Below are 22,238 nucleotides of genomic sequence, written 5' to 3' on the forward strand. Positions count from 1 at the left end.
ATTCCTTTGTTTAGTTGATTAATCATTTTCAGACCGTGAGAAAATACTTTTTCTGATTACTGAATCAAAGGTGATATCTTCTATATAATTTTACCAAACAATCATCCAAAAAAAAAAGAAATTCAAATTGATGCCATATCACAGAAAAGAATTACATTTGTGAAGTCGAAACCAGAGAGATGTCTGGCTTAAAAAGTGACTGAAGTGATTCATTGAATATCAAAATAGTTGATACACGACAGCATCAGTCGTGTATCTGTATAATATATTAAATAGCAAAATAGTAAATGAGTAGCCAACTGTATTGTTAAACTCATTAATGGTCTCCAACTTTTTCCTTCTGTCACAAAAATCACACTGACACACTCCGGAAAAGCATCGCATAACCCCCTTTGCATCTCGGCCCATCTAAAATCCTTTGTCGTCATAGCGACGGCAAGTATGGAGGCAGAGCTGAGAGAAGGGTTTCTCTGTGTCGCCTGTGTTTCTCATTCCGGTCGCACTGCCTCACACAGCCAGGGACTGCAGCAAGAGACGGCTATTAGACATTTTAAAAGACAATAAACAAAGAAAGCAACATCAGAGGTCTTTTCCACTTACAGCCATCATTTAGACCAGCACTGACTTTTGAAAGGGATGACAAGTCGGCATAAGGCCCATCCATATCTGAATTTATGACTGTGAACGATAAGTTAATATTTCCATCATTGGCTCAACCACACTAAACTTTTGAGCAGAAGCAGGGATCACATACTGTTCCCTCCATCTGATAAATGACCAAAACCTTTTAGGCTGACGTCCTACTTGTCTTTTACTGAGCACTGTTAGTTTAAACAGACCACAGGAGAAGGGTACCGAATCTTGAGGCTCATCCATAAAATTGGTTTAAAACGCATGAAAACATTGTTTAGAAAAAATGCAGCATCATCTAACGACCACCTACAGCCTCACACACTACCACTGGAAGAAACAAATTACGTTAACAAAATTGTCAGTGACTCAGGCTCGGGTGTTGTGTGTATGTTCTCGGCTCACTGCAGCTTATTAGTCACATAATGGCTTTCCACATTACGGCCCAAACAGGGCTGCTTCCCCCGAGGACAGCAGTGAAAGCTAAACAAACACCACGTACGGCTGATTATCAGCTCAGATTTTTTTTTAGCCCCTACCTTTGCCAGCCTGTCTCTTAATAAAAATCAATTCCTCTGAGTGGCAACAGCAGCTCTTTGCAGGCAGAGACTGAGACCTTGGGGTGAAGTTAAAGTTCCACCTGTGGGGAGAGGATGGGCCCAGTTTCTCACAGGCTGGCGCACAAAGAGCCCTACTGTGCAGGCGAATCAATGAAGTCCGCCAGACGCAAGCCAAACACCTGGGAAGGGAGAGGGTCACGTGATGTCCAGGGGGAGGGAGGGTAAGGGTTGTCGCCATGGCAGCAATCGCTGGTCGAGACAAGATGGAACTGTGTAGTGGAGCAACATACATGAACACTTCCACAGTCGCATTCACACACGACGAAGCATGGGAAAAGAGAAAGAGCACCATGGGGAAAAGAGGGTTCACACTGCAGCCTGTTGTCTGTTACTCTGCGGTCAACCATTACACTGGAGCCTATGAGTTAGAGGACGTGTGGGAACAGAGACAACCGCCTGGTAATATTCCACCACTACCATCCCTGTCCCAAGTCAAAACTGTCTGGAAACACACAGCCTGAAAAGAGAGGGGGAGGAATTTCAAAACATCAGCCGATCTTCTCCTTGCGTGGAATCGTAACTGTGTGTGAACCTAAACACATCTCTTCAGGCCCACTGGCTCAGGCTGACCCCATTGTGAACCTCCCTTCCTGTCCACCTGGTTCCTCCAGTCCAGTGCACTGACCCGACTAGGCAGACAGTCTGAAACATCTTCAGGGAACAGCACCTCCTCCTCCTCCCCTATCTTCCAGCCCCCAACCTTTCCTCTGCCTGTCTGCCTGTTTGTCTGTCTGTCTGCCCTTTTTTTTGACTCCAGACACAGGTCTGTGCACTCTCATGCGCAGCATTGTTCTTCTATAAACAAAAAGGCTTCCTTTTCCCCTCTCCACGCCTCCCTAACCCTAAAGGGAGGGGGCAAAACGGAGTTGAAGAAGGCTGAGTTGTGACTGACAAGTGGTGATGGCCATGCTGGTGAACCTGTTCTTCATCCGTCTCCTGCTAATCTCTGAGCCATCTCTTAATCAATCTCCTGTGACAGTATGTGGGCTAGTGTTTGGTTTTGAACGCTGCCTCATCACTGGGACTGCTGCAGTCGGGGGGGGGGGGGGAGCTGAGAGTAGCTGGGTGCTGGAGCTTCCATGCATGGCAACCTCACAGACACGCAGGCATTCAGTCAGACACAGGAAGGAAATTAGGCGCAGTTCATAGGGAATCAGTCCAAGTTCATTTTGAACCAAAGCACCTCAGCGACCAAACAACAGTGCTTTTCGGACAAAAAGTTCCAGGAGCAATGGAACCAGACCAATTAAATCCTTGTTTGTTCTTGTTTTCATTTCCATCACATCTAAAGAACCATGAAGAATTGAAAAGGTATTTACACACAGGAGGAAACAACACAAGGCTGTCATGTTGTTAATTATATTAATTGTGATACGACTATGACGATTTTGTGAATGTAATTAGATGACATTAAGTTCAAAGCAGCTGGATTTGGGAGATGGCAACCTTTTTTTAATAAATCTAAATCCCTTATAAAAACGATCAATTAGACCATATTCCAATCGATTTACCATCTTCTTCCATATTCGGACGCATGAAAGATGTAATGTAAGTAAGTGGAAGTGCAGCAGATACCAGACAGACAATCAACCTCTAAAAAAGGCCCCACTTTATGAAGAGGTCCACTGCATTTGCCACCGAGGCAACCACACCACCCATTCACTGAGTACACATTCAGCGCTGCCCTATTCATGACAAAAGTGGGTTACTTTTTAAAGACCTGGCTACACCACTTAACTTTAGCCCTTAACTGCAGTCAGGCAGAATAGAGTGAGGAAGCAGGGTAGGATTTCAGTCCAAGTCTTCACGGGGTGCAGGCTTACTGTGGAAATGTGGTTAGGGCGAAGTGAGTTGTCGACACTGGGAAATATCCCAGCTTTGGCAGGTTTTTATATCTTAGCAAATCCACTTATGTAATATGCAAATCTGATAAGACTCCTTCTGGTCACATAGTACAGGTATTAGAGTCATTGGTGGCACATGATCATGGAACTACTAACTGCCAGGAAAATCTTCTAATACCTCTAAACAGACCTGCAATTTCCAAGATTTAGAAAATTAGAAAGGAAAAAGAGAAACAAAATCTCCCCATGCATCATTTAATACTGAGAGGAAAACAGAAAGGAAACACATAAAAAAAAGAGGGGAAAAAGACCAAGCGTTTCAAAAAAGTGTAGAGGCATTCAAAGACATGCTCCATCTCTGTCTCACACGTGCCCCAAGTGAGGGGAAAGAACAACCTTGTCAACAATCGAGGAGTGGAGAGGAAAGCAGCAGTGAAACGTCCGAACTCACAGCCCCTTGAGATGTACATTAAATAACGCAAAGCAAACACAGACAATGTAGATTCACAGGACTCCTGTTACACAGTGGAGGACATCTGGGGACATCTGTTGCACCAAATCACTGTGACCAGAAGCATAAAACAACGGTGGAATTAAGAGAAAGACAGGAGACATAATACATCCCCCATAGCGTCTCTTCATAGAAGGATAAAAGGCCATGAGTAAGAGAAGCCATATATCATTATACATCACACTCAGCACCTGCTGGAGGAGTGATGAGAGATCTAATGAAACACAGCGAGACACTCAGAGGAAGCAAAGGTCTGTTCAGCAAGGTGGTACTATATATAAATATCAACGCTACTGTTAGAGAACCAGAGCCAACTTATTATTAGACACCATTAATATCTGGGCAGCCAGCCAAGATGAATAACTGGTCAGGAGACAAGTTTTGTTTTTGATTCGGTTTTTGGTGCCATGATACAAAACCCAGACAGCTGTGATGGAGGACTGTAACTACATTAACTACAGACAGTAAATATCTGTACAAATATTTTTTTTGTGCTGTGGGTGTGTGACAATGTTGTTTTTGTGTCCACAGATGTTTTTCTCTGTTTAATCTCATGTGTAAAGTCAGTTCAATCGCATATTGATTTTTGTATTTGGCTGGTATTTCCATTTATTGTTGATACTTTGTGACTTTGTTGTCTTTTTGTAGTTCTTGCTTTGGATCCCAGAAGACTAGCTAACACTTTGTGGAAGCTAATGGGGATCTGCTTAAAGAAAGATGAATACCAAATACTGAATGGATAGACAGCTGGTCGAAACTGAGAATATTCAGATGCAAACAACTGGATGGTTAATCGCTTCGAACTTGATAATTAATCGTTTTGAGTCATTTCTTTTAGTAAAAAAATACAGATACACGTTTCTGGACTGCTGGTCAAACAAAAGACAGACGTTTGATGACATCACCCTGGACTCTTGGATACTGTAATGGATACATTTCAGCATTTCCTTAATAATAAAAACAAAGTTTATGGATGAAAATTAGGGCTGCTGAAAAAACACAAAATAATGAAGGTGACTGGTCTCTCCACCAAAGTAAACAACCTGTGGGACACACTGTTATTGTACCACTTGCTTTCGAACCAAACCAGTCCTTAAACAAAGACAAAAGCTGCATAAACAAAGATGCACCACCTTAGGCAAATGAAGAGCTCATCTTCCTTTGCAAAACCTGTTACATGAGGAAGCTCACCACACACATCCACACGTGAGAGGAAAGAGGCTGGCAGCATTCTTAGTGTGAGAACATTTCATCCGTCTCACGTCACCTTTTCCCTCCGTGATACACTGTAATTGCATAATAGAGGAGTCCACCCCGGCTATTTTCAGCTCCAAATAGTGGGAAACCATGCCACAATGGCAATTTTTAGTGGCATTCCTGTTACCCCTGCAGAGTACATCACTCTGGCTTTCCACTCTGTGCGATACAACGTGCCTAACGGACAGTCATCCAGGCGAGTAAACTCTTCCACTGCACCTTCACCGCTGCCGCTAAGTGAGAAGTCAAAACAGTGTGCGAATCAGAGCACAGCGCAGCTTGGGCTTCTGCAAGCTTGCACTACTTTTGGCTGGGACCCCGAGTTGAATTCAGTGGCTGCACGGCTCTCCTAGCTTCTTGGCTCCTCTGCACCCTCTGATGTAATGGAGGAGTGTAGCGTAGAGGCCTGGACCGAGCTGCAGCGTAGACTGTGGATAGCACCAACCTGTTTAACAGAAGTTGAGGACCACCACACAGCTGTGTTAAATGCCAGAAATGCTGCTTTGCTTCTCTACTTTTGTCCCCCACTCCCACCCAACACCTCAAATCCTGGGGAGGTTCAGTTTCTAAGAATGATTTCACAACTTCATCTGGGAGCGGTGTTACATCATTACCACCCAGCCATATTTTTCCCTTTCTACCCTGCAGCTTGCCAATGAATGAGTTGGACTGAGAGGACCCTCTGCAACTTTAAAGAATCCTGATAGTAATCATGTCATAATCGTACATGAAAGCAGTGCACAGTAGCAACGCACCGATATATCGGCTGATTTTCACCATGTTGACTGCTAATGGCCTATCACTAAATAAGATGACATTCACCTATAGTAGTGGACAATGTTTATCTGTTGTGTCACTTCAATTTTGAGCTGGCACATTCATGAGCTATTGCCCCATGACAACTTGCCATTAGTTTGTGAGGGTATGTAAGCACTGAAATTCTTCCTGGTGAGTCGGTAGTTGTACGGTAGGCTAAATGGGCTTTTGAAGCAATTGGTTAAAAATTAAAAAAAAAGAAATTTCACAGGAAAAAAAGGTTATCGAAGGTTGTTTCATACATTTGTGTGATCAAATTTCTGCTTAGTGTAAAAAAACTTAAATGACTGAAAAACAGCGGGTTTTTTTTATAATGAAAGTTTATGTTGCCCTGACACAAAATTGGAAATAAATACCAACAAAAACAAAATAAACAACAACAAAAACATTGGCATCAGCTATCAGGTAAATTGTTATTTCGAATATCAGTGTCAGCCCAGAATTTCACAATTGGCGCATCCCTACTCGACAGCTGTCTACTACAAAGTCTTGAGAATAGGGCTGCAACCAAGGCTGCACAATTAATTGAAATATTATCAAAATCACAATAAGGCCAAGTGAAATATCCCAATCGTAGGAGCTACTATTTTTGGATAAGGTTAAATAGGACATTTTGGATTTAACTAAGCAAATCAGCAATGTTATGTGCCCAAAAAATGAGGTCAGCTGTCTACCTGATTATACTGAATGACCAGGTTTTTCCATCAATGGATTTTTTCTTTCCTGATGGCATGGGCATATTCCAAGGTGACAATGCCATGATTCATTGGGCTCAAATTGTGAATGAGTGGTTCAGGGAGCATGAGACATCATTTTCACACATTGATTTGCCACCAGAGTCCAAACCTTAACCACATTGAGAATCTTTGGGCTGGATAAGACTTTACGCAGCGGCCCGACTCTCCCATCATCAATACAAGGTCTTGGCGAAAAATAAATGCAACTCTGGATGGAAATACATTTTGTGACATTGCATAAGCTTATCAAAACGATGACATGGCGAAGGCGTGCCGTAATCAAAGCTACCTAGCGGTCCAACGGAATGTTAGACTTTTTTTTGGGCCGGGCAGTGTATAATGACGACTGTAGTGCTGCGGATATGTCCGGGCCTATATATTTTGTTCTCCAGATGTAATAAAATGTCAGCAATTATCAATTATCATGTTTTTAATCATTTATATCAGTGAAAATGAAAGCTGCAATTAACAATCAATTTCAATATTGTTTCATAATTAATTTTAGAATAATCGTTTAGTCCATGACACATAAAAAAAAAGGCAAAAATGCCCCTCACAACTTTGCAGAACCTAAGGTGACGTCTTCAAATGTCTTGTTCAGTTTGACTAAATGTCAGAAACTCAAAGATATTAATTTTACAATGACATATGACAAATAAAGGCCTAACCCTAACCCCTAAGTTAAGTTAGAAATGACAAAAACAACTTACCGACTTTATTTGTTGTGGTTTAACTAATTGTTTAATCGTTTCAGCTCTCCTTCCAGAATTCAAGAGGAAATGCAGAAGGCGAGCAAAGGTGTGCTACCTGTAGCTGTCCAGGTATACATATAGACATATATATATATATATATATATATATATATATATATATATATGTACATATATACATACATACATACATACATATATACATATACATGATAAAGCCAATTTATCCACCATGTCTCCCCTCCCTCCAGAGTGACATGTTCATTCTCAGGAATAGTAAACAAACTAGCCCTGATGTCTCACTGAGATGTAATGGTGGTCTCTGGATTCAAAAACCATGACCAAATGCCACTGAGTGCAGGTGCATAGCATAAACAGCTTTTACTATGTGCCGTCATGTTTAAATTAGATGACGCGTGTCTTGTAGACACACGTCATGTCTGACCCACATTTAGCTACACATTGATGAACTCACCTCTCAGAGCTCGGGTTGTTCAACAAAGCCATATTCTTAAGACTTCTGCTGAGGTTATTTTTTGAAAAATGCAGGCGCAATCGGACAAATAAGCAGAATCGAAAATGGCAATGTTATCGATAAAATCTCATCAGTTTGCCTATGTATTACCACGTATATAAAGAAGCCCTTACAGAAGTAAAACTATGGAGCTTAAACAGTAGCTTTCAGACTGAGTAAAGAAAATGTGTTGATGTGTGGAGGATGCTTCATGTGATCATCACAAGCCTGAGCTGAGATTCTTAATTTATTCAAAACCCAAACAATAATTTCATTCAGTCGTGGGAAACCAGGCAACATCCGGGTTGGCTTGCATACAATTTTTATCACAGGAGCCCTCTTTCTGCCTTAGGCCCTGGACAGTAAATTAGAACATCAGTCGCTTTGCCTTTAATAGCAAGGTTTGTAGGAGTAAATATTGGGCAACATCTCTAAACATTCCCAACATGACTGACTCAAGTTTCTGTAACATCAGAGGTGACTCATAAGGCTTTCAGTACTCCCTGTCTTGGATTTGAAGATTAGTCTCATAATGAATTTTTTCTGAAACTCTTATCTAGTAGACAGTCACACACAAGAGTCAATCTCAAGAGTAATCAAGAATAGTCAAAGGATAAGGACTACCTATTGGCCTCTGTACATATTTAAGATTCTTCTAGAGCAGGAGCTTCAGAAAACAGTGTTGAAATATCACATTTGCTTCCGTGTGCATTTTGACTTTTTTTTTACTACACAGGAATCCTGCGGTGTATTTGTTCAACTTTGGCGGAGGTGCCATTTGAAATGTGATCCGCTGTGAATATAAACATCTCTCTTCTGGACCCGTCTCCTCAGAGGACTGAAGGGGCTCAAACGTCAGGCCGATGCACGGACAGACGCCTCGAGTCAGCTGTTGGCGTCTTGCAGCTTTTGCACCAAATCATGCCCCCCTTCACCACCACCACCACCCTCCTCCTGCCGGTAACACTGGAGACTTTAGAGAAGCCCCCCATCTGCTTGAGGTTAGTCAGAGTTAATCGTATCAACCCGTGTCCATCCAGGTTTAAAGCAGAGCCGGCACGTCAAAGAATTACTCTCAGGTTACCCTCCTCCATCAGACAGCTGGGCAGGAGCGCTCTGACCACCCAGCCGCCACCTCTGCTTCGAGGAAAAAATCAAACGGCCGCTGCATGTGTGGATATTTATCAGGGCTAATGAGACTTTGCGCAAACTTGCTGAGTGATCTCACCTGGGCGCACTGCTCAGAGACGATAATAATCACAGACATCCCTCCAAACAAATGAAGGAGGAAACAAGTCTAATGCCACGGCGTCACTGAAGGATCAAAGTGGAATGCGACGTGAGAGGCCTTTCACAAACACAAGACCTTAACCTTCCAATGTAACCAGTATAATGATAACAGAAAGCGGCTCCGTTGTACCAGCAGCATTGTGATAGAGGAATGGGTGTGATGGGGGACCTCAGAGCCAGAGATGTAGTGAGACAGTTCATGACTGCAGTATGAATTTTCACAATTAAACACATCACAATAGGTTGCTCCATTCCCTGTTGCATTCTTTTCAGGAGCTAAAAGGCCTTGAGGTTGAAGAGCCATCTACAAACATTCCTCCACTTTTGATAGGTGACCGAGTCTAGAATCCGAAAGCTTGACACCATGGACAGTCAGTTTTTAAAAACTGTCTAAATCAATGCGCCTCAACCAAAAATATGTTTTTTCTTCCACACATTCTTCTTCTTTGTCAAAACCTGGCATCTACATTACCCAAAATTCAACTTGCCGGTCTGTCTGAGATTCAGACGTGTTATGCTAGTAGCGACTAATGTAGCTGTGAGCCACTAGCCTCAAGAAGAGATTAGGAGCAGGGGTCTGGTTAGCCAATTTTTTCAACTCCATGCCCCCAAATATTTTTCATTTCCAAAGTTTTAGCCTATATAGAAACATGCAAGTTGCCTCGGTGAGGTTTTCCAAAGAGGGATTATGAAGCTCAGTGTGATGGCTCCGGTTGTCGCCATCTCTCCAGTGCCTGACTCTGCTTTAGTCCCCACTCATCCAAAAATAGGGAGAGTTGGAGCGTGGACGAGCTGAGACTGGTCGAACGAAGCCAGTATGGTGACAGCTAGCTAGACAGCTAGCGGCTAGCTGTCAGTCAAAGCAACCACATTTAAATCTGTTTAACTGCGTCTCATATCTCCATCCAACGACGATATTACCCATGCATGTTTTCTTCATTTTATGTAACCCTCAACTGACTTACCATCAAGTCAATGTGATACGCTAATGGTCCTCACAAGCCACTCTTTCCACAGCATCAGTGACAGACATTGCCATAAGGCTCAGCTGATCAATAAAACAAACCATACTGATAAATGTCTGATGAAAGTGCCTTCTTCTTCAGTATAGACTATCTGCAGAAAACTAAGGGCACCTAAAGTCAAACAGGGTTCTACACAGACATTGGATATGCATGCAGCCGCCTCCTGATAAAAAATACCCCCAAGTGAAGTTTCTAACTTCAAAGGGATCACTAGTTTAAGAAATAGGCAAGAAATAGAGGGGCAAGGGCGGTGGGAGGGACAGTGTGGAGAACAGCCGGGCCGGAATGATAGCAGAAGAGCCTGCGGACAAGAAACAGCAGAGTTCTCACTGGAGCTCCCAACCCTCACACTCACAGCTAATCCAGTTCTGACCCATTAACAATTACAGCCAGGTTAATAGAGTAGGCCTTTGAAGAAGGTCTTTCCCAAACCACCCAGGAGGATTAGCACTTCTGCAAGCCCACAGAGACACCCTCACTCCGCTGTCTGACAGAACTACAGGAGGCACACGACCAGCACAAGCTTGCAGTGTGTTGCGGTGTATGGATCCTCAACTGAGATTTCAAATCATATGACTCACTCTGGCTGAACACACCATACTAATTTAAATTCTTTATGAACTGTAATTAACCATGGCTTCCAGCAAACTGACTGCATAAATCATAAAAATGGAAATAAAAGAGGACTCGTTCAGGTGCACTTACAGAGCAGGAATAATATTCTTCCTCCAACAGGAGGGTGAAAAGGCACAGAATGATATACCAGGCGAGTATTAAAAAAGTCAGAGGGTGAGTTGTGGCTCATGTGTCAGATACTGCTCAGGCTTGAGAATAGCGTTGCAGATGTTCTGGTGTGTAAACGTCAGTTCCCAAATGGATTTGCTCTCAGGGGATAAATGCAGTATGTGCTAAGGCACATCACATGAACGTTCACTGACAGATACTCTCCACTGAGCACCACGTAACGAGAGAGGTGACAACACAAATATATAAAACCATATTAAGCATGAATCAAAAATCAACAGCAACTGCAAGTGTAATGGTTTCCAACACATTTTTCCAAATGTGAACTCATGCCACTTATCTGGTACTTTTTAGCTAACTATTTCAGCCATTTATCCCTTAAGTTGATCCATCAATTTAAGCTAATTATTTCAATCACTTATCAAATACATTTAAATTACAATTTCAACAATTTATCAGCGCTTTTAGCTTACTTTTTAGACTTCTCTGCTTGCTTTCTCACCAGTTTTCAGGCACCCTCAAATGGACTTTATTTTCAGATCAAATTGTATTTGAGTCTTTCTGCTTACACCCTTGCAACTGTGGGAATACCCCCTAGGGTACAAGTAGCCCTGGTTGAGAACCACTGTTGCAAGACAGTGGAGTACAAACCGAGACAACGGTAGGTCATTTTTTCTGTCCGTTCAGGCTCCAAATGAACAGGGTGTGTGCATACAGGAAATATTATCAGTTGTTAATGTTAAAAAGCAGCTATTCTGAAATGTTGATGCTTTACTCAGCGTGAAGAGCCAATCTCTCCAAACCACACATGCCGCCCACTAATCAAAGTCATGGCACGCTGTTATAATACAGTGACAGAACGGAGCTGTAAGCCACCCAGCGCTATAACCAACACACAAAACGGCTAACGACCTGCTGAGTAACAGCAGTTCTTCACTTTATTATTACAGGGGAACCTCAAAAGGGGGTTGCTGGACTGTTCTGCTCCCCACCTTTCAGGGGTGACGTTTGGACAAGTGTTCGGGTCCGGGGAGCACTTCCTCTCCGAAAAACTGCCCACTCTCTCCCCCTGCTACATCTGGTTTCCTCCAGGCCGTTGCTGGCGGCAGTTGAGGGCAGAGCAACCGCAGAAGGCTTTGTCCTCATTGAAGAGCAGCTGAACCAACAGGAAAGCCAACCCCAGCCAGTCAATTAATTGATGGAACAATTTAAAATTATGGGATGCTCGCAGCAGGGGGAAGGAAAATGTTTACAAATGATGTGCAATAATTGCTTGTTAAGTTCCCTTTTTGATTCCCCCCACTTTACTGTTTCATTTCTGGTCTGTTGCCGCCATTATATTTGTTTTCTTATATGTCTCATTAAAGCCAAATGTGGAAATGTTTGCTCAACATGCATGTCCACGATGGGCCAGTAGAGTCAACAGTTCACCACATGTAGCTAATCACTATGTATTTACAATGTATCCTGTCTGAACACCCAGATGAACCCAAATCACTTCCATACAGCCACTCTGTAAAAATGGCTCTGACTGACCACATGAATGCACAGAGCGCCAGCTCAGACCACATTAAAACGGTCTTGATCATCAGGTCCTTTGCCTCCACAGCCCCATCTGTGCCCAGCTGTGGGGGTTTCGCCTTCAATTATCTGACATCCAAAGCCCCCCCATCTGCAGACTACAGTCAGACTACGCTGCTCTGAAAAAGTGGGGACTTGCATTCAAAAGGAGGGACCTAAGCCTTTCACTCACAGCCACACAGTGGGCCAGTGTGAGACCCCAGGGCCTTTGTTGCATCTTCAAAATAAGTCTGCTTTATTCTCAAGCAGCATCTGTGTCCATTCAGTTGTCAGTCATGTTACACAGGAAAGGATCATGGAAAAATTGCAACTACTTATTCAAAGGTAATCAGCCTGTCTGTTTGGAGAATTGGCTGCAGAGCCATCAAATCCTGTTAATTTGCAACAGCAGCTAATTAAATGAAAAGAAAGACACAACTACCTGCAGAGAGTGCATCAGATAGAAAGGGGATCAGCAAGTGCGGAGGAAGCTCAGTTAGTAAGGGTGGGAGTGAAATATGCTTTGGACTCGGTCTGAGGGGGAAGGAGCTTACAGTCGGAAAGAACAGGAGTGACTCAGAGAGGAAGAGGTGGGAATGCGAATGGAGAATTCTAGGGAATCCCACTGAGATAGCTCTCTTTGCTCGTCTGCGCTACGCCAAAGAATTCAGATGAGCAAACCATATGCTTAACAAGTCACATGTAAACTCCTGGTGAAGACGAAAACGGCAATAAACGTCAAGAATCTGAATCAGGCCAGAAAATCAAACAAACTTTGGTTAATTTATCGTTCTGTTGCACGTCTTTCTGGGCAGAAGATTTATGCAGAGGAAAAGACAGAACTGACTCTTGCCCTCTCTAATGAGTCTGATTTTGCTTCTATGTGGCAGACAGCTTGTGATTCACAGTTCGTGACCGATTGGGGGGACGCATTCTCTTTTTTGCAAAGTCTCAATCATACCGGAGGGAACTCTGTCTCTTGGCATTCAGCAGTGTGTCGTCAAATGTATGTTTGCATGGAAAGTGGTGCAAATTACACCATGAGCTATGTCATGACAGAATTTAAGACTGATCAGACAAAGCAATGAGCCGTGCCTTAATGATGTAATTTATGACTCGGTGGATGGTGCGCGCTACGCCGTTAGCGGTGTTTGTGTGTCACATAACTTAGGAGTGATCAGCTGTAGAGTATAATGGAAACCTATCCCGTGTAGCGAGGGGCAATTCTCACCCCAAGTGTTAGTTTTAGCAGCTTGCTTGCCATATTTTTCCAGTTTAATAGCTGGCAAACATCTGCAACATCTGGTTCAAATGGACAAGGGGGGTTGTCAGTGAGGAGAGACGCCTGCAGCACAAACAGCTACAGGCCTGTTTAAATGTGGCAACTCATCATTCACGACCCGCCTGAGAACAAATTCGTCTGCAGTTATGTGTCTAAAAATCAACCAGACTACAGATGACAACATGCAGCTACAATGTCGCAATGAAGCTCTCTGAGCCCATTACTCCCTATGCAACAATCTAATCAGCCTAGTATACACAGCTGTGCAGTGCTAAACAAAGACACACGTAATGACAGTGTGTAGTGTAGTCTCTCTGCCTTGGCTTTACCGCCCGATGGCTGCCTTCCTATAGAGCTTCCCGTCTGCTCTGAGCTCTGCTTTGCACTCAAAGGGAAGACAGTGAGCTCAGCTATGGGACAGGGCTGACCATGTGGATGACATGGCACAATATTACATAATTCGGAAAGAAATTTGCCCTGAGGAGTGATTGCTTGTGCCATTGAAAAGACTCCGCTGACAGACATACAGACAGACTCGTGCAGTAGACACATCTTATTTAGTGATGTTATTGGTCTTTAAGACGCATGATTTTCAGTCTGGAGGGGTGCACAGTCTCACTCAGCATCATGGTCTGTGAGATTCAGCTCTCGCTTTTTTTTTTCACAGCGGACTCACATTCTTAGCATTCCTCCAGGAGACCACTGCGGCCCATGTCAACCTGCAGAGACAAACTAACGGACTCTAGATCTCAACATGAAAGTTGTGTATAAAGATTCCTCATGGTGACATGTCCCAGAGGGACGTCACCGAATGATAAAGCTTTGACCAAACAGGCCAACAGGCTGGAGATTTCACGCAGTGTCAGAAACTCTGATGCTGTGCTACTGAATGAAGAACAGAAGACCACAATATCTCCATGTCTTGTCAAACAGACAAAATACTTAATTGCAAAGTGCTCAAAATCTTTTCTTTTGCAGAAGTATTTCCACATGACATTGACTCAAAAATCACATCATTTAGCAAGAACCTAGCTGTTTTGGAAGAAAAGGAACCTAAAGGTGCATGATTTCAAACTTATTCTGTGCACACTCCTGTAAATCATGTATACGATGGGTACAATAGGTACTTCATTTCAGTATCAAACTCCTCTCCTGTATGTAGTGAACCCTGAATGACTTCTGACAACTATACAAAGAGTTGCTCAAAGCATGATGTCCTTGGCCATCTTGCACCTCCAGCTCATTACGCTGAGATCCCTCCCTGTTGTCTCCACTCATTCCTATCAGAGACAGCACCAGCTTAAATATTTAATTTGGCCCCTTTCTGATAGAAAAGCACCGCCGTGGAATTTGATTCAGGTCAGACAGATGCTGGAGGAGCATCAAAAGGGGGGGAGGCAGCTGTCGGCCACTTCTCCTAGTCAAAACAGTGTGCTCTCACGTCAACCTTTCTTTGCTGTTTGTGTTGAAAAGGCACAAACTAAACAGCTGAGGGAGGGAGGGAGATAGCCAAACAACAAAGTGCTCTGTCTCAAAAGCTTCAAGCATGGATCATGCTGTAGGAGTGTGAACTGCTCATTGGTTCAGGCTGGTGCAGGAACACAACTTAATGGTGACTTGTTTTAGCAACAATAACAATCAAAGGAGGCAGCTGTCTGTCAGTGGGCAGTTATGGGACACTGCTCAGTGGCAGTTGCAGACTCCTGTGACCTGTGGAGCTGCCTGTCATCTCAGCCATAAAGGCTTGATTATAGCTAGCTGGCAGCAGGCTGTCCGGCTAGGCTAACGCCAGCTAGCCAACTTTATGTGAGCCTGTCTGTCAGCAGAGCACTAAGACATACTTATAAATATCAAACAGACATGCGAGATATCGTCCTAAATTTCGGTTTCATTAACTCAATGGCAGAGCCACACAATTCATAGCTACGATAGCCCGGGACCCGTGTTATAGCTGGAGGTGGTTACTGGCGACAATCACAAGGTTCAGACTATTTCCAAGAACAATAATATCCACATTCAGCGTTATCTACAAGCCCACCCGGTCAGTTTTTAAAATATTAGCTAACACTGTGAAAACAAGTAATATTTAAAATGCGTTGTAGCCGCTAGCAAAATCTTGGAAATCACGGGTGAAAGAACCGGCGCTAAGCCAACTCCATGGCCCATGGGAATTGTTCCCATCCAGCAAATACACCGAGCCTTTCTAGCTAGTGTGTGGGGGAATATACTTGGGGATTTAAAAGCATTGCTAGCTACCTGTTAATCGCAGCTTCACCGGGCCATTCCGCCGAACTCCTTGGTTAGACATCTCCTCTTGGTCCCAGCCTTCACTGCGCGTAGTCAAAATGTGTGGTTAACTGTAAAAAAATAACAAGGTTTATGAACCTCTCCGCCAGTTTTAGACAATAATGGAGTCAAGGCATTGTGGCCCGGATGTGAACTGAACTGCCATAGCGGTCGCTCACAGATGCGAAAAATTAAAAAAAAGAAAAAAGACAATCGAGAGTGTGGCACTGCTGCAAAGTGCATTTACTAGAAATGACTTGTGCCCGGCGAGACGTGGAAAAACGAGCTAGTAGTGCGGAGTCGCGGCGCTGTAACACGGTGCTTATCTTCACATCTTCTGCCTCGGACTGAGTCCTCCTCTCTGCGCTCGTCGAGAGTTGAACTGTTGAGCCCTCCGGTGCAGATCCCACTTCAGCAGGCTGCTGGTATGAGCTGACCAGTGACGACAGCACACTTTGGGGGGAGTGAAACACTTCTCCAACATGTGGCACCTCACTGTAATTCACACACAGGTCCCAGTGTGTCCTCGAGGTGGTGATGAGCTGTCCCTGCTTTTACTTTGATGGCATAAATAAACATGTGTTTATTACAATACTATGACATTTGACAGGGGCGTAGCCGCAACCTGTGGAGCCCTAGGCCCCCTTCCACCACCACCACCACAATTATTTCATTAAGAGAGACAACTATTTCATTTATGTCAGCTGTCAAAGTACTGTGCTCACGGTATTTTCCATTTTCTAAGAATAAGTAATAATCAGAATAGACCCTTTTTCACAGCAATTTGCCGTCATAATAGGAAAGCACAGGTGTTCGATGTCCTGTAATTGAAGCAGCTAAATGGAATTCAGTCCTCAGTCATTTTTATTTTTTGAGCCTTTACCTTTTTTTTTACTGACATGTTAAAATGTCTTCTGTTAAAGATGTAATATGTAATATTTCCACATTAATATGTCTAAAGATGACAAGACTTTTCTTCTGTATTTTGTTGAGTTGTGTACTTATATTATCCCAAATGTTTTCAACAATGTTGAAACCCAGAGATATACATAATTTTATTCATGGTAACGCTTGCATGTTACCTGGTCACCTGTCGCTATAACTTCTGGGTAATCGCCACATCAAACATTAAACAGTGATGAAGGAAGTCAGCAAAGGTGACTACACATAAAACGTAAATACATTACCTCGCCTATGAGCCTGATTTCTGCCTGAGTCAAGTCTGATAGATTATCATCAGCAAGGGTGGTTGTTTAGCAATGAAGACAACTCCTATGATCCCATGCTACTTCACAACCTCATCAAACTATATCTGTTGTTGTCATTGTGTCGATTGAGAGACCCCTATCAGCAGAAATTACATACTGTGTGTTAAAAAAAAAAAAAAAGGGTATTTTCATGTAGATATATTTGCCTGGGTCAAAATTGCAGCAAGTAGTATTGTCCCTCTCAACAACAGACCGGTAAACAGTATAATTACACAGTTCAAGAATCTACCAGGAATACACATTTGAAAATATGTGATTTGCAGATGTAGTGCGTTGCTGGACCCTGTTGCATTGCATTTAATTTAAGCCAGGTTAAAGGAATATTTTGACATTTGATGACACATTTGCTTTCTTGCAAAGAGTTAAATGAGATGATTGATACCATTTGAATGACTCTATGCTACATATGAAGCTACAACCAGCAGTCAGTTAGCTTAGCATAAAGGATAGAGTGTTTGTTTTCACTCTCACAAAAACGAAACACATTTTTTGGGGGGTTTACAGGTGATATGACCCTAACCCCCATGACTATTATTTGGCTGGGAGCAGTTAATTGAGTGCCTAAGTGTATTTCCCCATAATGTCAAACTATTCCTTTAAACATTTTTTGCGAGACAAGCCTGTAGCTGTGTCATTGGTCTGAACCATGAATGTATAACCTCACCACAGAGGTAGAAAGCTGAGAAAAAAAGAGACCAAATGAAAGATGACACCTGCTGGTTCACATTCGGCTCAATATACAGCTGTTAGATTAAATTTTGAAGGAGTGGTTTTGAACCAGCTCACAGTCAGACTGACTCTGGCCAGTGTCAGTACCCATAATTGGACCAGTGGACTGTGGACAATCCTGGACCATCATTTATTACAGGTATGGTCTGTGTGCAGCAAACCATTTGGCTACCTATTCTGGCGTGTCACTTTTTTCAGTGTTTTGAGTTTGAACATTTACTGAAATCTTAGAATTAGAACAAAACACAGTATGGCTGCTTAGATTCGTTAATTTTTGCTCTTCAAATAACACAACCTGTGCTGGAACGTACATTCATCAATGTGGAAAAGTGGCTTAATTTTCTTACCCCTGTTGTTTCAGATATTACTATAAATATGAAACATCTTCAGTAAATCTGACTAAAACAAAATAAAGTATGTGTAACATCACAGAATCTACTCATACTTGCTGTTATAAAATGCAACTAGTATGTAGTCATAATTCATATTATGAATCAGTTAGCATCCATAATATGCTACTATAATTCAATTATAATGACTGTAACTGCACTATGACCATCTGCAATACTACTGTGCAAGTCTACATAGATGGATGTGGAAAAAATAAAAACACAAAACATGAATTAACAACTTTATTTACAATTCTGTTTTATCTTTATGTTAAAACAGTATGTACAATACATACAAAGAAGAGCAAAACTCACAATCACATGAAGAAAGGACAAACAATAGTTATGAGGGTACAGTATAGTTGAGAGGAGAGGCATTAGAAAGTTCTCTAGAAATTGAAAGAGCTCTGGCTGTCGCTGACTTGGAATGCAAAACCTTCATCAGTTGCTTCTGGGGCCACACACTGCACCTCCTCATCCTTTAAAAAGGCAAAGAAAACGAACAATAAGACCTCGCATGGGCATAAAAAGTCAACTCCAAGACATTTGAAACATCTTAAAAGACACTTACTTCTTCAGAGAAGTATTTCTCAATCAGGTTGAGCGACGCTTTGTAGACCATCTCGTTCTCATGAGCCTGCAGAGCCTCGATCTTGTCCAGTCCACCGCATTCTTCTACCATCAGACTCAGCTTGTCTGCCTCTCCGATTTTATCCCCAGCCTGATGAGAAAACACATTACCATTTCACAGCCATCTTGCCACCTCTAACTGGTAAACAACTGGAGTGAAAACACATATTTCTATTTTTCCATGACAAAGCACTCACCATGAAGATGTTGGTGATGGCGTCCAAGATGACGAGGACGGTTTTGCTGTCCTTAGAGGAGAGCAGATTCAGAAGAGGCTCAAGCACATTGGCTTGAACAAGGTAAACCACCTGCTGAATAGTGCCCCCGCTGGTGAAGTTTGTTACAGCCCAGACAGCCTCCTTCTGAGTTTTGTAGTCACCCTGCAGAGAGATGACCAAGAAAAGTTAATTATGCCAAATGTACACCTCCCGTTTTTGACTTTTGACTGTCATGTACTTCTAAAACTGAAATAAAACAAAAACGCATACCCGCACAAGCATATCCACCATGTAATGAACGAGGCCTGCGTTGATAACCTCCTGGATTTGCGTGTCCTTCCCTGCTGTGATGTTGGACAAAGTCCAGGCTGCCTCCTTCTGGATGTTGGCTTTTTTGTGGCGCAGCAGCTGGGGGAACATGTTCAAGGCCCCAGCATTCAGCACTGCCTGAGTCTGCTCATCTGTACCAGTCACAATGTTGCCGAGGGCACGCAGCGCAGGGGTCTGAAGAAAGGGTGAAAGGGGTCATTATAACCTGTGAGAACCTAGGGAGTTACCTCAGGGTGATGGCACAATGTACCAGACAGCAAGAACTAACCACCATCCTCCTCACGTACATGTTAGACTACTTAAAAAAAACAAAAAAACAACACAAGTGAGACTTTATACGTACAATGATAGGCAGCTCATCATAGCCAAGCAGCTTCACCAGGCGATTGATTACGCCAGTTTGGACAACCACCTCGATGCGGTCATTGGCACCGTCTGTCAAGTATGAAATAGCCCAACAGGTGTCAGCCAACACCTCAGGGTCTTCATAGTGCAGCAGACGAATCAGAGTGGGTAAGATCTGTTGGATGGTAGCCATAGGAGGGGAGGGGTTCTTGTTGCGGCAGAGGTTTGACAGTGTCCAGGTAACATTTCTGAGGTAACTGGTCTGCAAAGAAATTAAGTAGAAGAGAAGAGCAGGCATTAGTGTCATATGGAGCTGCACTTTGAGTTAGGGCACCCCCTAGTGGACAATAAGGAGAATGAAATTTGATCAGGTCAGAAAAATTTGCTTTCAAATATGACAATAAAATAATGAAAAATAAAACTTTACTTTTTATTAAGTAGCTACGTTTTATAAAATATACTTACATTAAATACAGACATATCAGGGACTGCCAGCAGACTGAGCAGAGGGGCCACAGCTCCATGCTTGATGACCCTGTCTCTAAGAGCTGATCCATCACCTAAATAGCAAAAACAGTAATAAATAAATAAATAAATAAATAAATAAAAAAACATAACATTTGTTTCTAATCAAATAGTCATACAGATGTTTAAGAGTGTAATATTTCATCAGTTACCAGCAATGTTTCCAAGGGCCCAGACTGCTTGCTCGCTGATGTGCTGGTGGGGGGATGTGACCAGGGCAATGAAGGCAGGAATGGCCCCGCCTTCCACAACAGCCGCTGTCTGATCAGCCGTCCCAGAGGCAATGTTGGTCAGAGCCCAGGAGGCCTCAAACTGGATCGGAGGACAGTCGATCAGCCCCAGGAAGGCGACAAACTTGGGGATCAGGCCGGCACTGATCATCTGGTCAATGGGAGGATGCTTGTCACGAGACAGCAGCTTCCTGTGACCGGTACAATAACAGTAAGTCACCATGGCAGTAACTGGTCATTTTGATTGTCCAGTAAAGCATAAATGTGGATTGCTCTTAAATGAATTGTTATTACCGTGCAGCCTGTGTAGCTTGGAGCTGGGACTCAGCATTACCACTGTTCACTCCTGTGAGGATCTCTTCAACTGTCCACTGTCGGGCAGCCTGCCAATTGTCACACAGAAATTGGGGAAAATAACATTAATTCACATTCTCACAGAACTGAATCTTGAACAAGCATCAACCACATACACCATTACATTGGATTATCGAGGTACATTCCCATATGTGTTCACTCCCTGGATAAAAGGAGCATTTAATAAAAAAAACCCACATGGAACACGAGTAATCATTTCCTCCATTTAAATACTGGATTTAAAAGGCTTACCAGACAGTTTTGGCTTCTTTCCTGGAGAGGAGAAGTGGCCTCATCAGGAAATGCAGACACATTTCTCCTTTTGAAAATCTGATCATCTTTCTTCGCCTTGCGGAGCTCGACGTTCACCTCCACCCTCCTGCGTCGGAGTTCCTGCATCAATTTAAAACGAAAACGGGTCACACATTTGTAACTGCAACTCGTATATACCATACAGATGTGACACTAAACGCAACATGCTCGGGTATACTCACATTGGCGTCTTTGCCTTTGTTCTTGAACTTGTTCAGACGTGCGACGTCAGACATTTTTTCTAAGTGTCCAGGAAGCTCGGCAGCAGTTAAAAATCAGGTTGTGGTTTTATTTCTGCACACACAATTTTAAAACAAGTTAGTCGGTAATACTTGAACTGCCTCGTGATAGCAAGACGAATGACACATTTCAAGGCCGCCGGTTGGACGTTAAAATAATGCCAGTTAGCTCAAGTTGGAAATACAGTCAGCACCAAACATTAAATATGAAAAGTATAATTTTCAAAAATGAGATGACATTACTTTAAATAAAAAAACATAAATAGTTAACACGGTCTTACCTCGCTGTCGTTCAGAGTTTGTGGTGTACAGAGAGTGCCGCACAGACCTTTAAATTCCTGCAACAAAGCCTCCTGATTGGGCTGTTCGAGCAAAAGCATCCAGCCGCCGCCGTTCATTGGCTTGTTTAAAAAAATCACGGCGTAAACGGGAAATGTCGTCACTGCACAATAATATCGCGAGATCGCGGCGCGGGAACATGTTGAATCTGACTTTGGGTCAGTTTTCCGCCGTCTTTGTGTTTTTTTAGTGGACGTTTGGAGAGATGAACTGTTCCCAGATCGATGCATTTCGGCACTGGTATCATGTTACCACAACAGGGAAACTACTAACAAAGATCGTATAACTTATGAGTATGAACAGGACTATTACGCCTTTTTTGACTGCTGCCCCTTCAAAATAGTCTTTTGGTTTCTATTTCATTGCTTTCATGTTATTTTATTTTTATTTATTTATATGTATACTTATTTTACTGTATACGTGTGTTACAGTGCTGTGTGTGACATTGAGCTTCAATTTCCCTGAGGGAACCTCCCAAAAGGATTAATAAAGTCAACTAAGTCT

General features: G+C 42.8%; 2 protein-coding genes across 2 annotated transcripts in view; both read right to left on the bottom strand.

Moving 5' to 3' along the window:
- Nucleotides 1–16,239, bottom strand: part of LOC311268457 (E3 ubiquitin-protein ligase SMURF2-like) — a 53,600-nt gene extending 37,361 nt beyond the window's left edge. The window contains 1 exon segment of the mRNA XM_084372132.1: nucleotides 15,797–16,239. Coding sequence (XP_084228258.1) covers nucleotides 15,797–15,848 — 52 coding nt within the window. The 5' untranslated portion in view covers nucleotides 15,849–16,239.
- A 2,203-nt stretch (nucleotides 16,240–18,442) lies between these two features.
- kpna2 (karyopherin alpha 2 (RAG cohort 1, importin alpha 1)) lies at nucleotides 18,443–21,778 on the bottom strand. The gene is made up of 11 exons (XM_084371642.1): nucleotides 21,677–21,778; nucleotides 21,339–21,450; nucleotides 21,097–21,237; nucleotides 20,785–20,873; nucleotides 20,413–20,681; nucleotides 20,201–20,295; nucleotides 19,734–19,997; nucleotides 19,331–19,564; nucleotides 19,040–19,222; nucleotides 18,784–18,933; nucleotides 18,443–18,691 (listed from the first exon to the last, which is right to left on the bottom strand). The coding sequence occupies exons 2-11, from the start codon at nucleotides 21,390–21,392 to the stop codon at nucleotides 18,602–18,604; spliced, it is 1,569 nt and encodes a 522-aa protein (XP_084227768.1). The 5' UTR covers nucleotides 21,393–21,450; nucleotides 21,677–21,778; the 3' UTR covers nucleotides 18,443–18,601.
- Nucleotides 21,779–22,238: the final 460 nt, after the last annotated feature.

The sequence above is a fragment of the Pagrus pagrus genome (assembly GCF_965226575.1).
Source record: "Pagrus pagrus genome assembly, chromosome: 13".
Lineage (NCBI taxonomy): Eukaryota > Metazoa > Chordata > Actinopteri > Spariformes > Sparidae > Pagrus > Pagrus pagrus.

Coding starts and splice junctions, on each gene's coding strand:
- kpna2 (XM_084371642.1), bottom strand. CDS start 21,392: ATGTCTGACGTCGCACGTCTGAACAAGTTCAAGAACAAAGGCAAAGAC. Junction 21,238..21,338: donor ACAAAGGCAAAGACGCCAAT/GTGAGTATACCC, acceptor AAATTGATGCAG/GAACTCCGACGCAGGAGGGT. Junction 18,692..18,783: donor AGAAATACTTCTCTGAAGAA/GTAAGTGTCTTT, acceptor GCCTTTTTAAAG/GATGAGGAGGTGCAGTGTGT.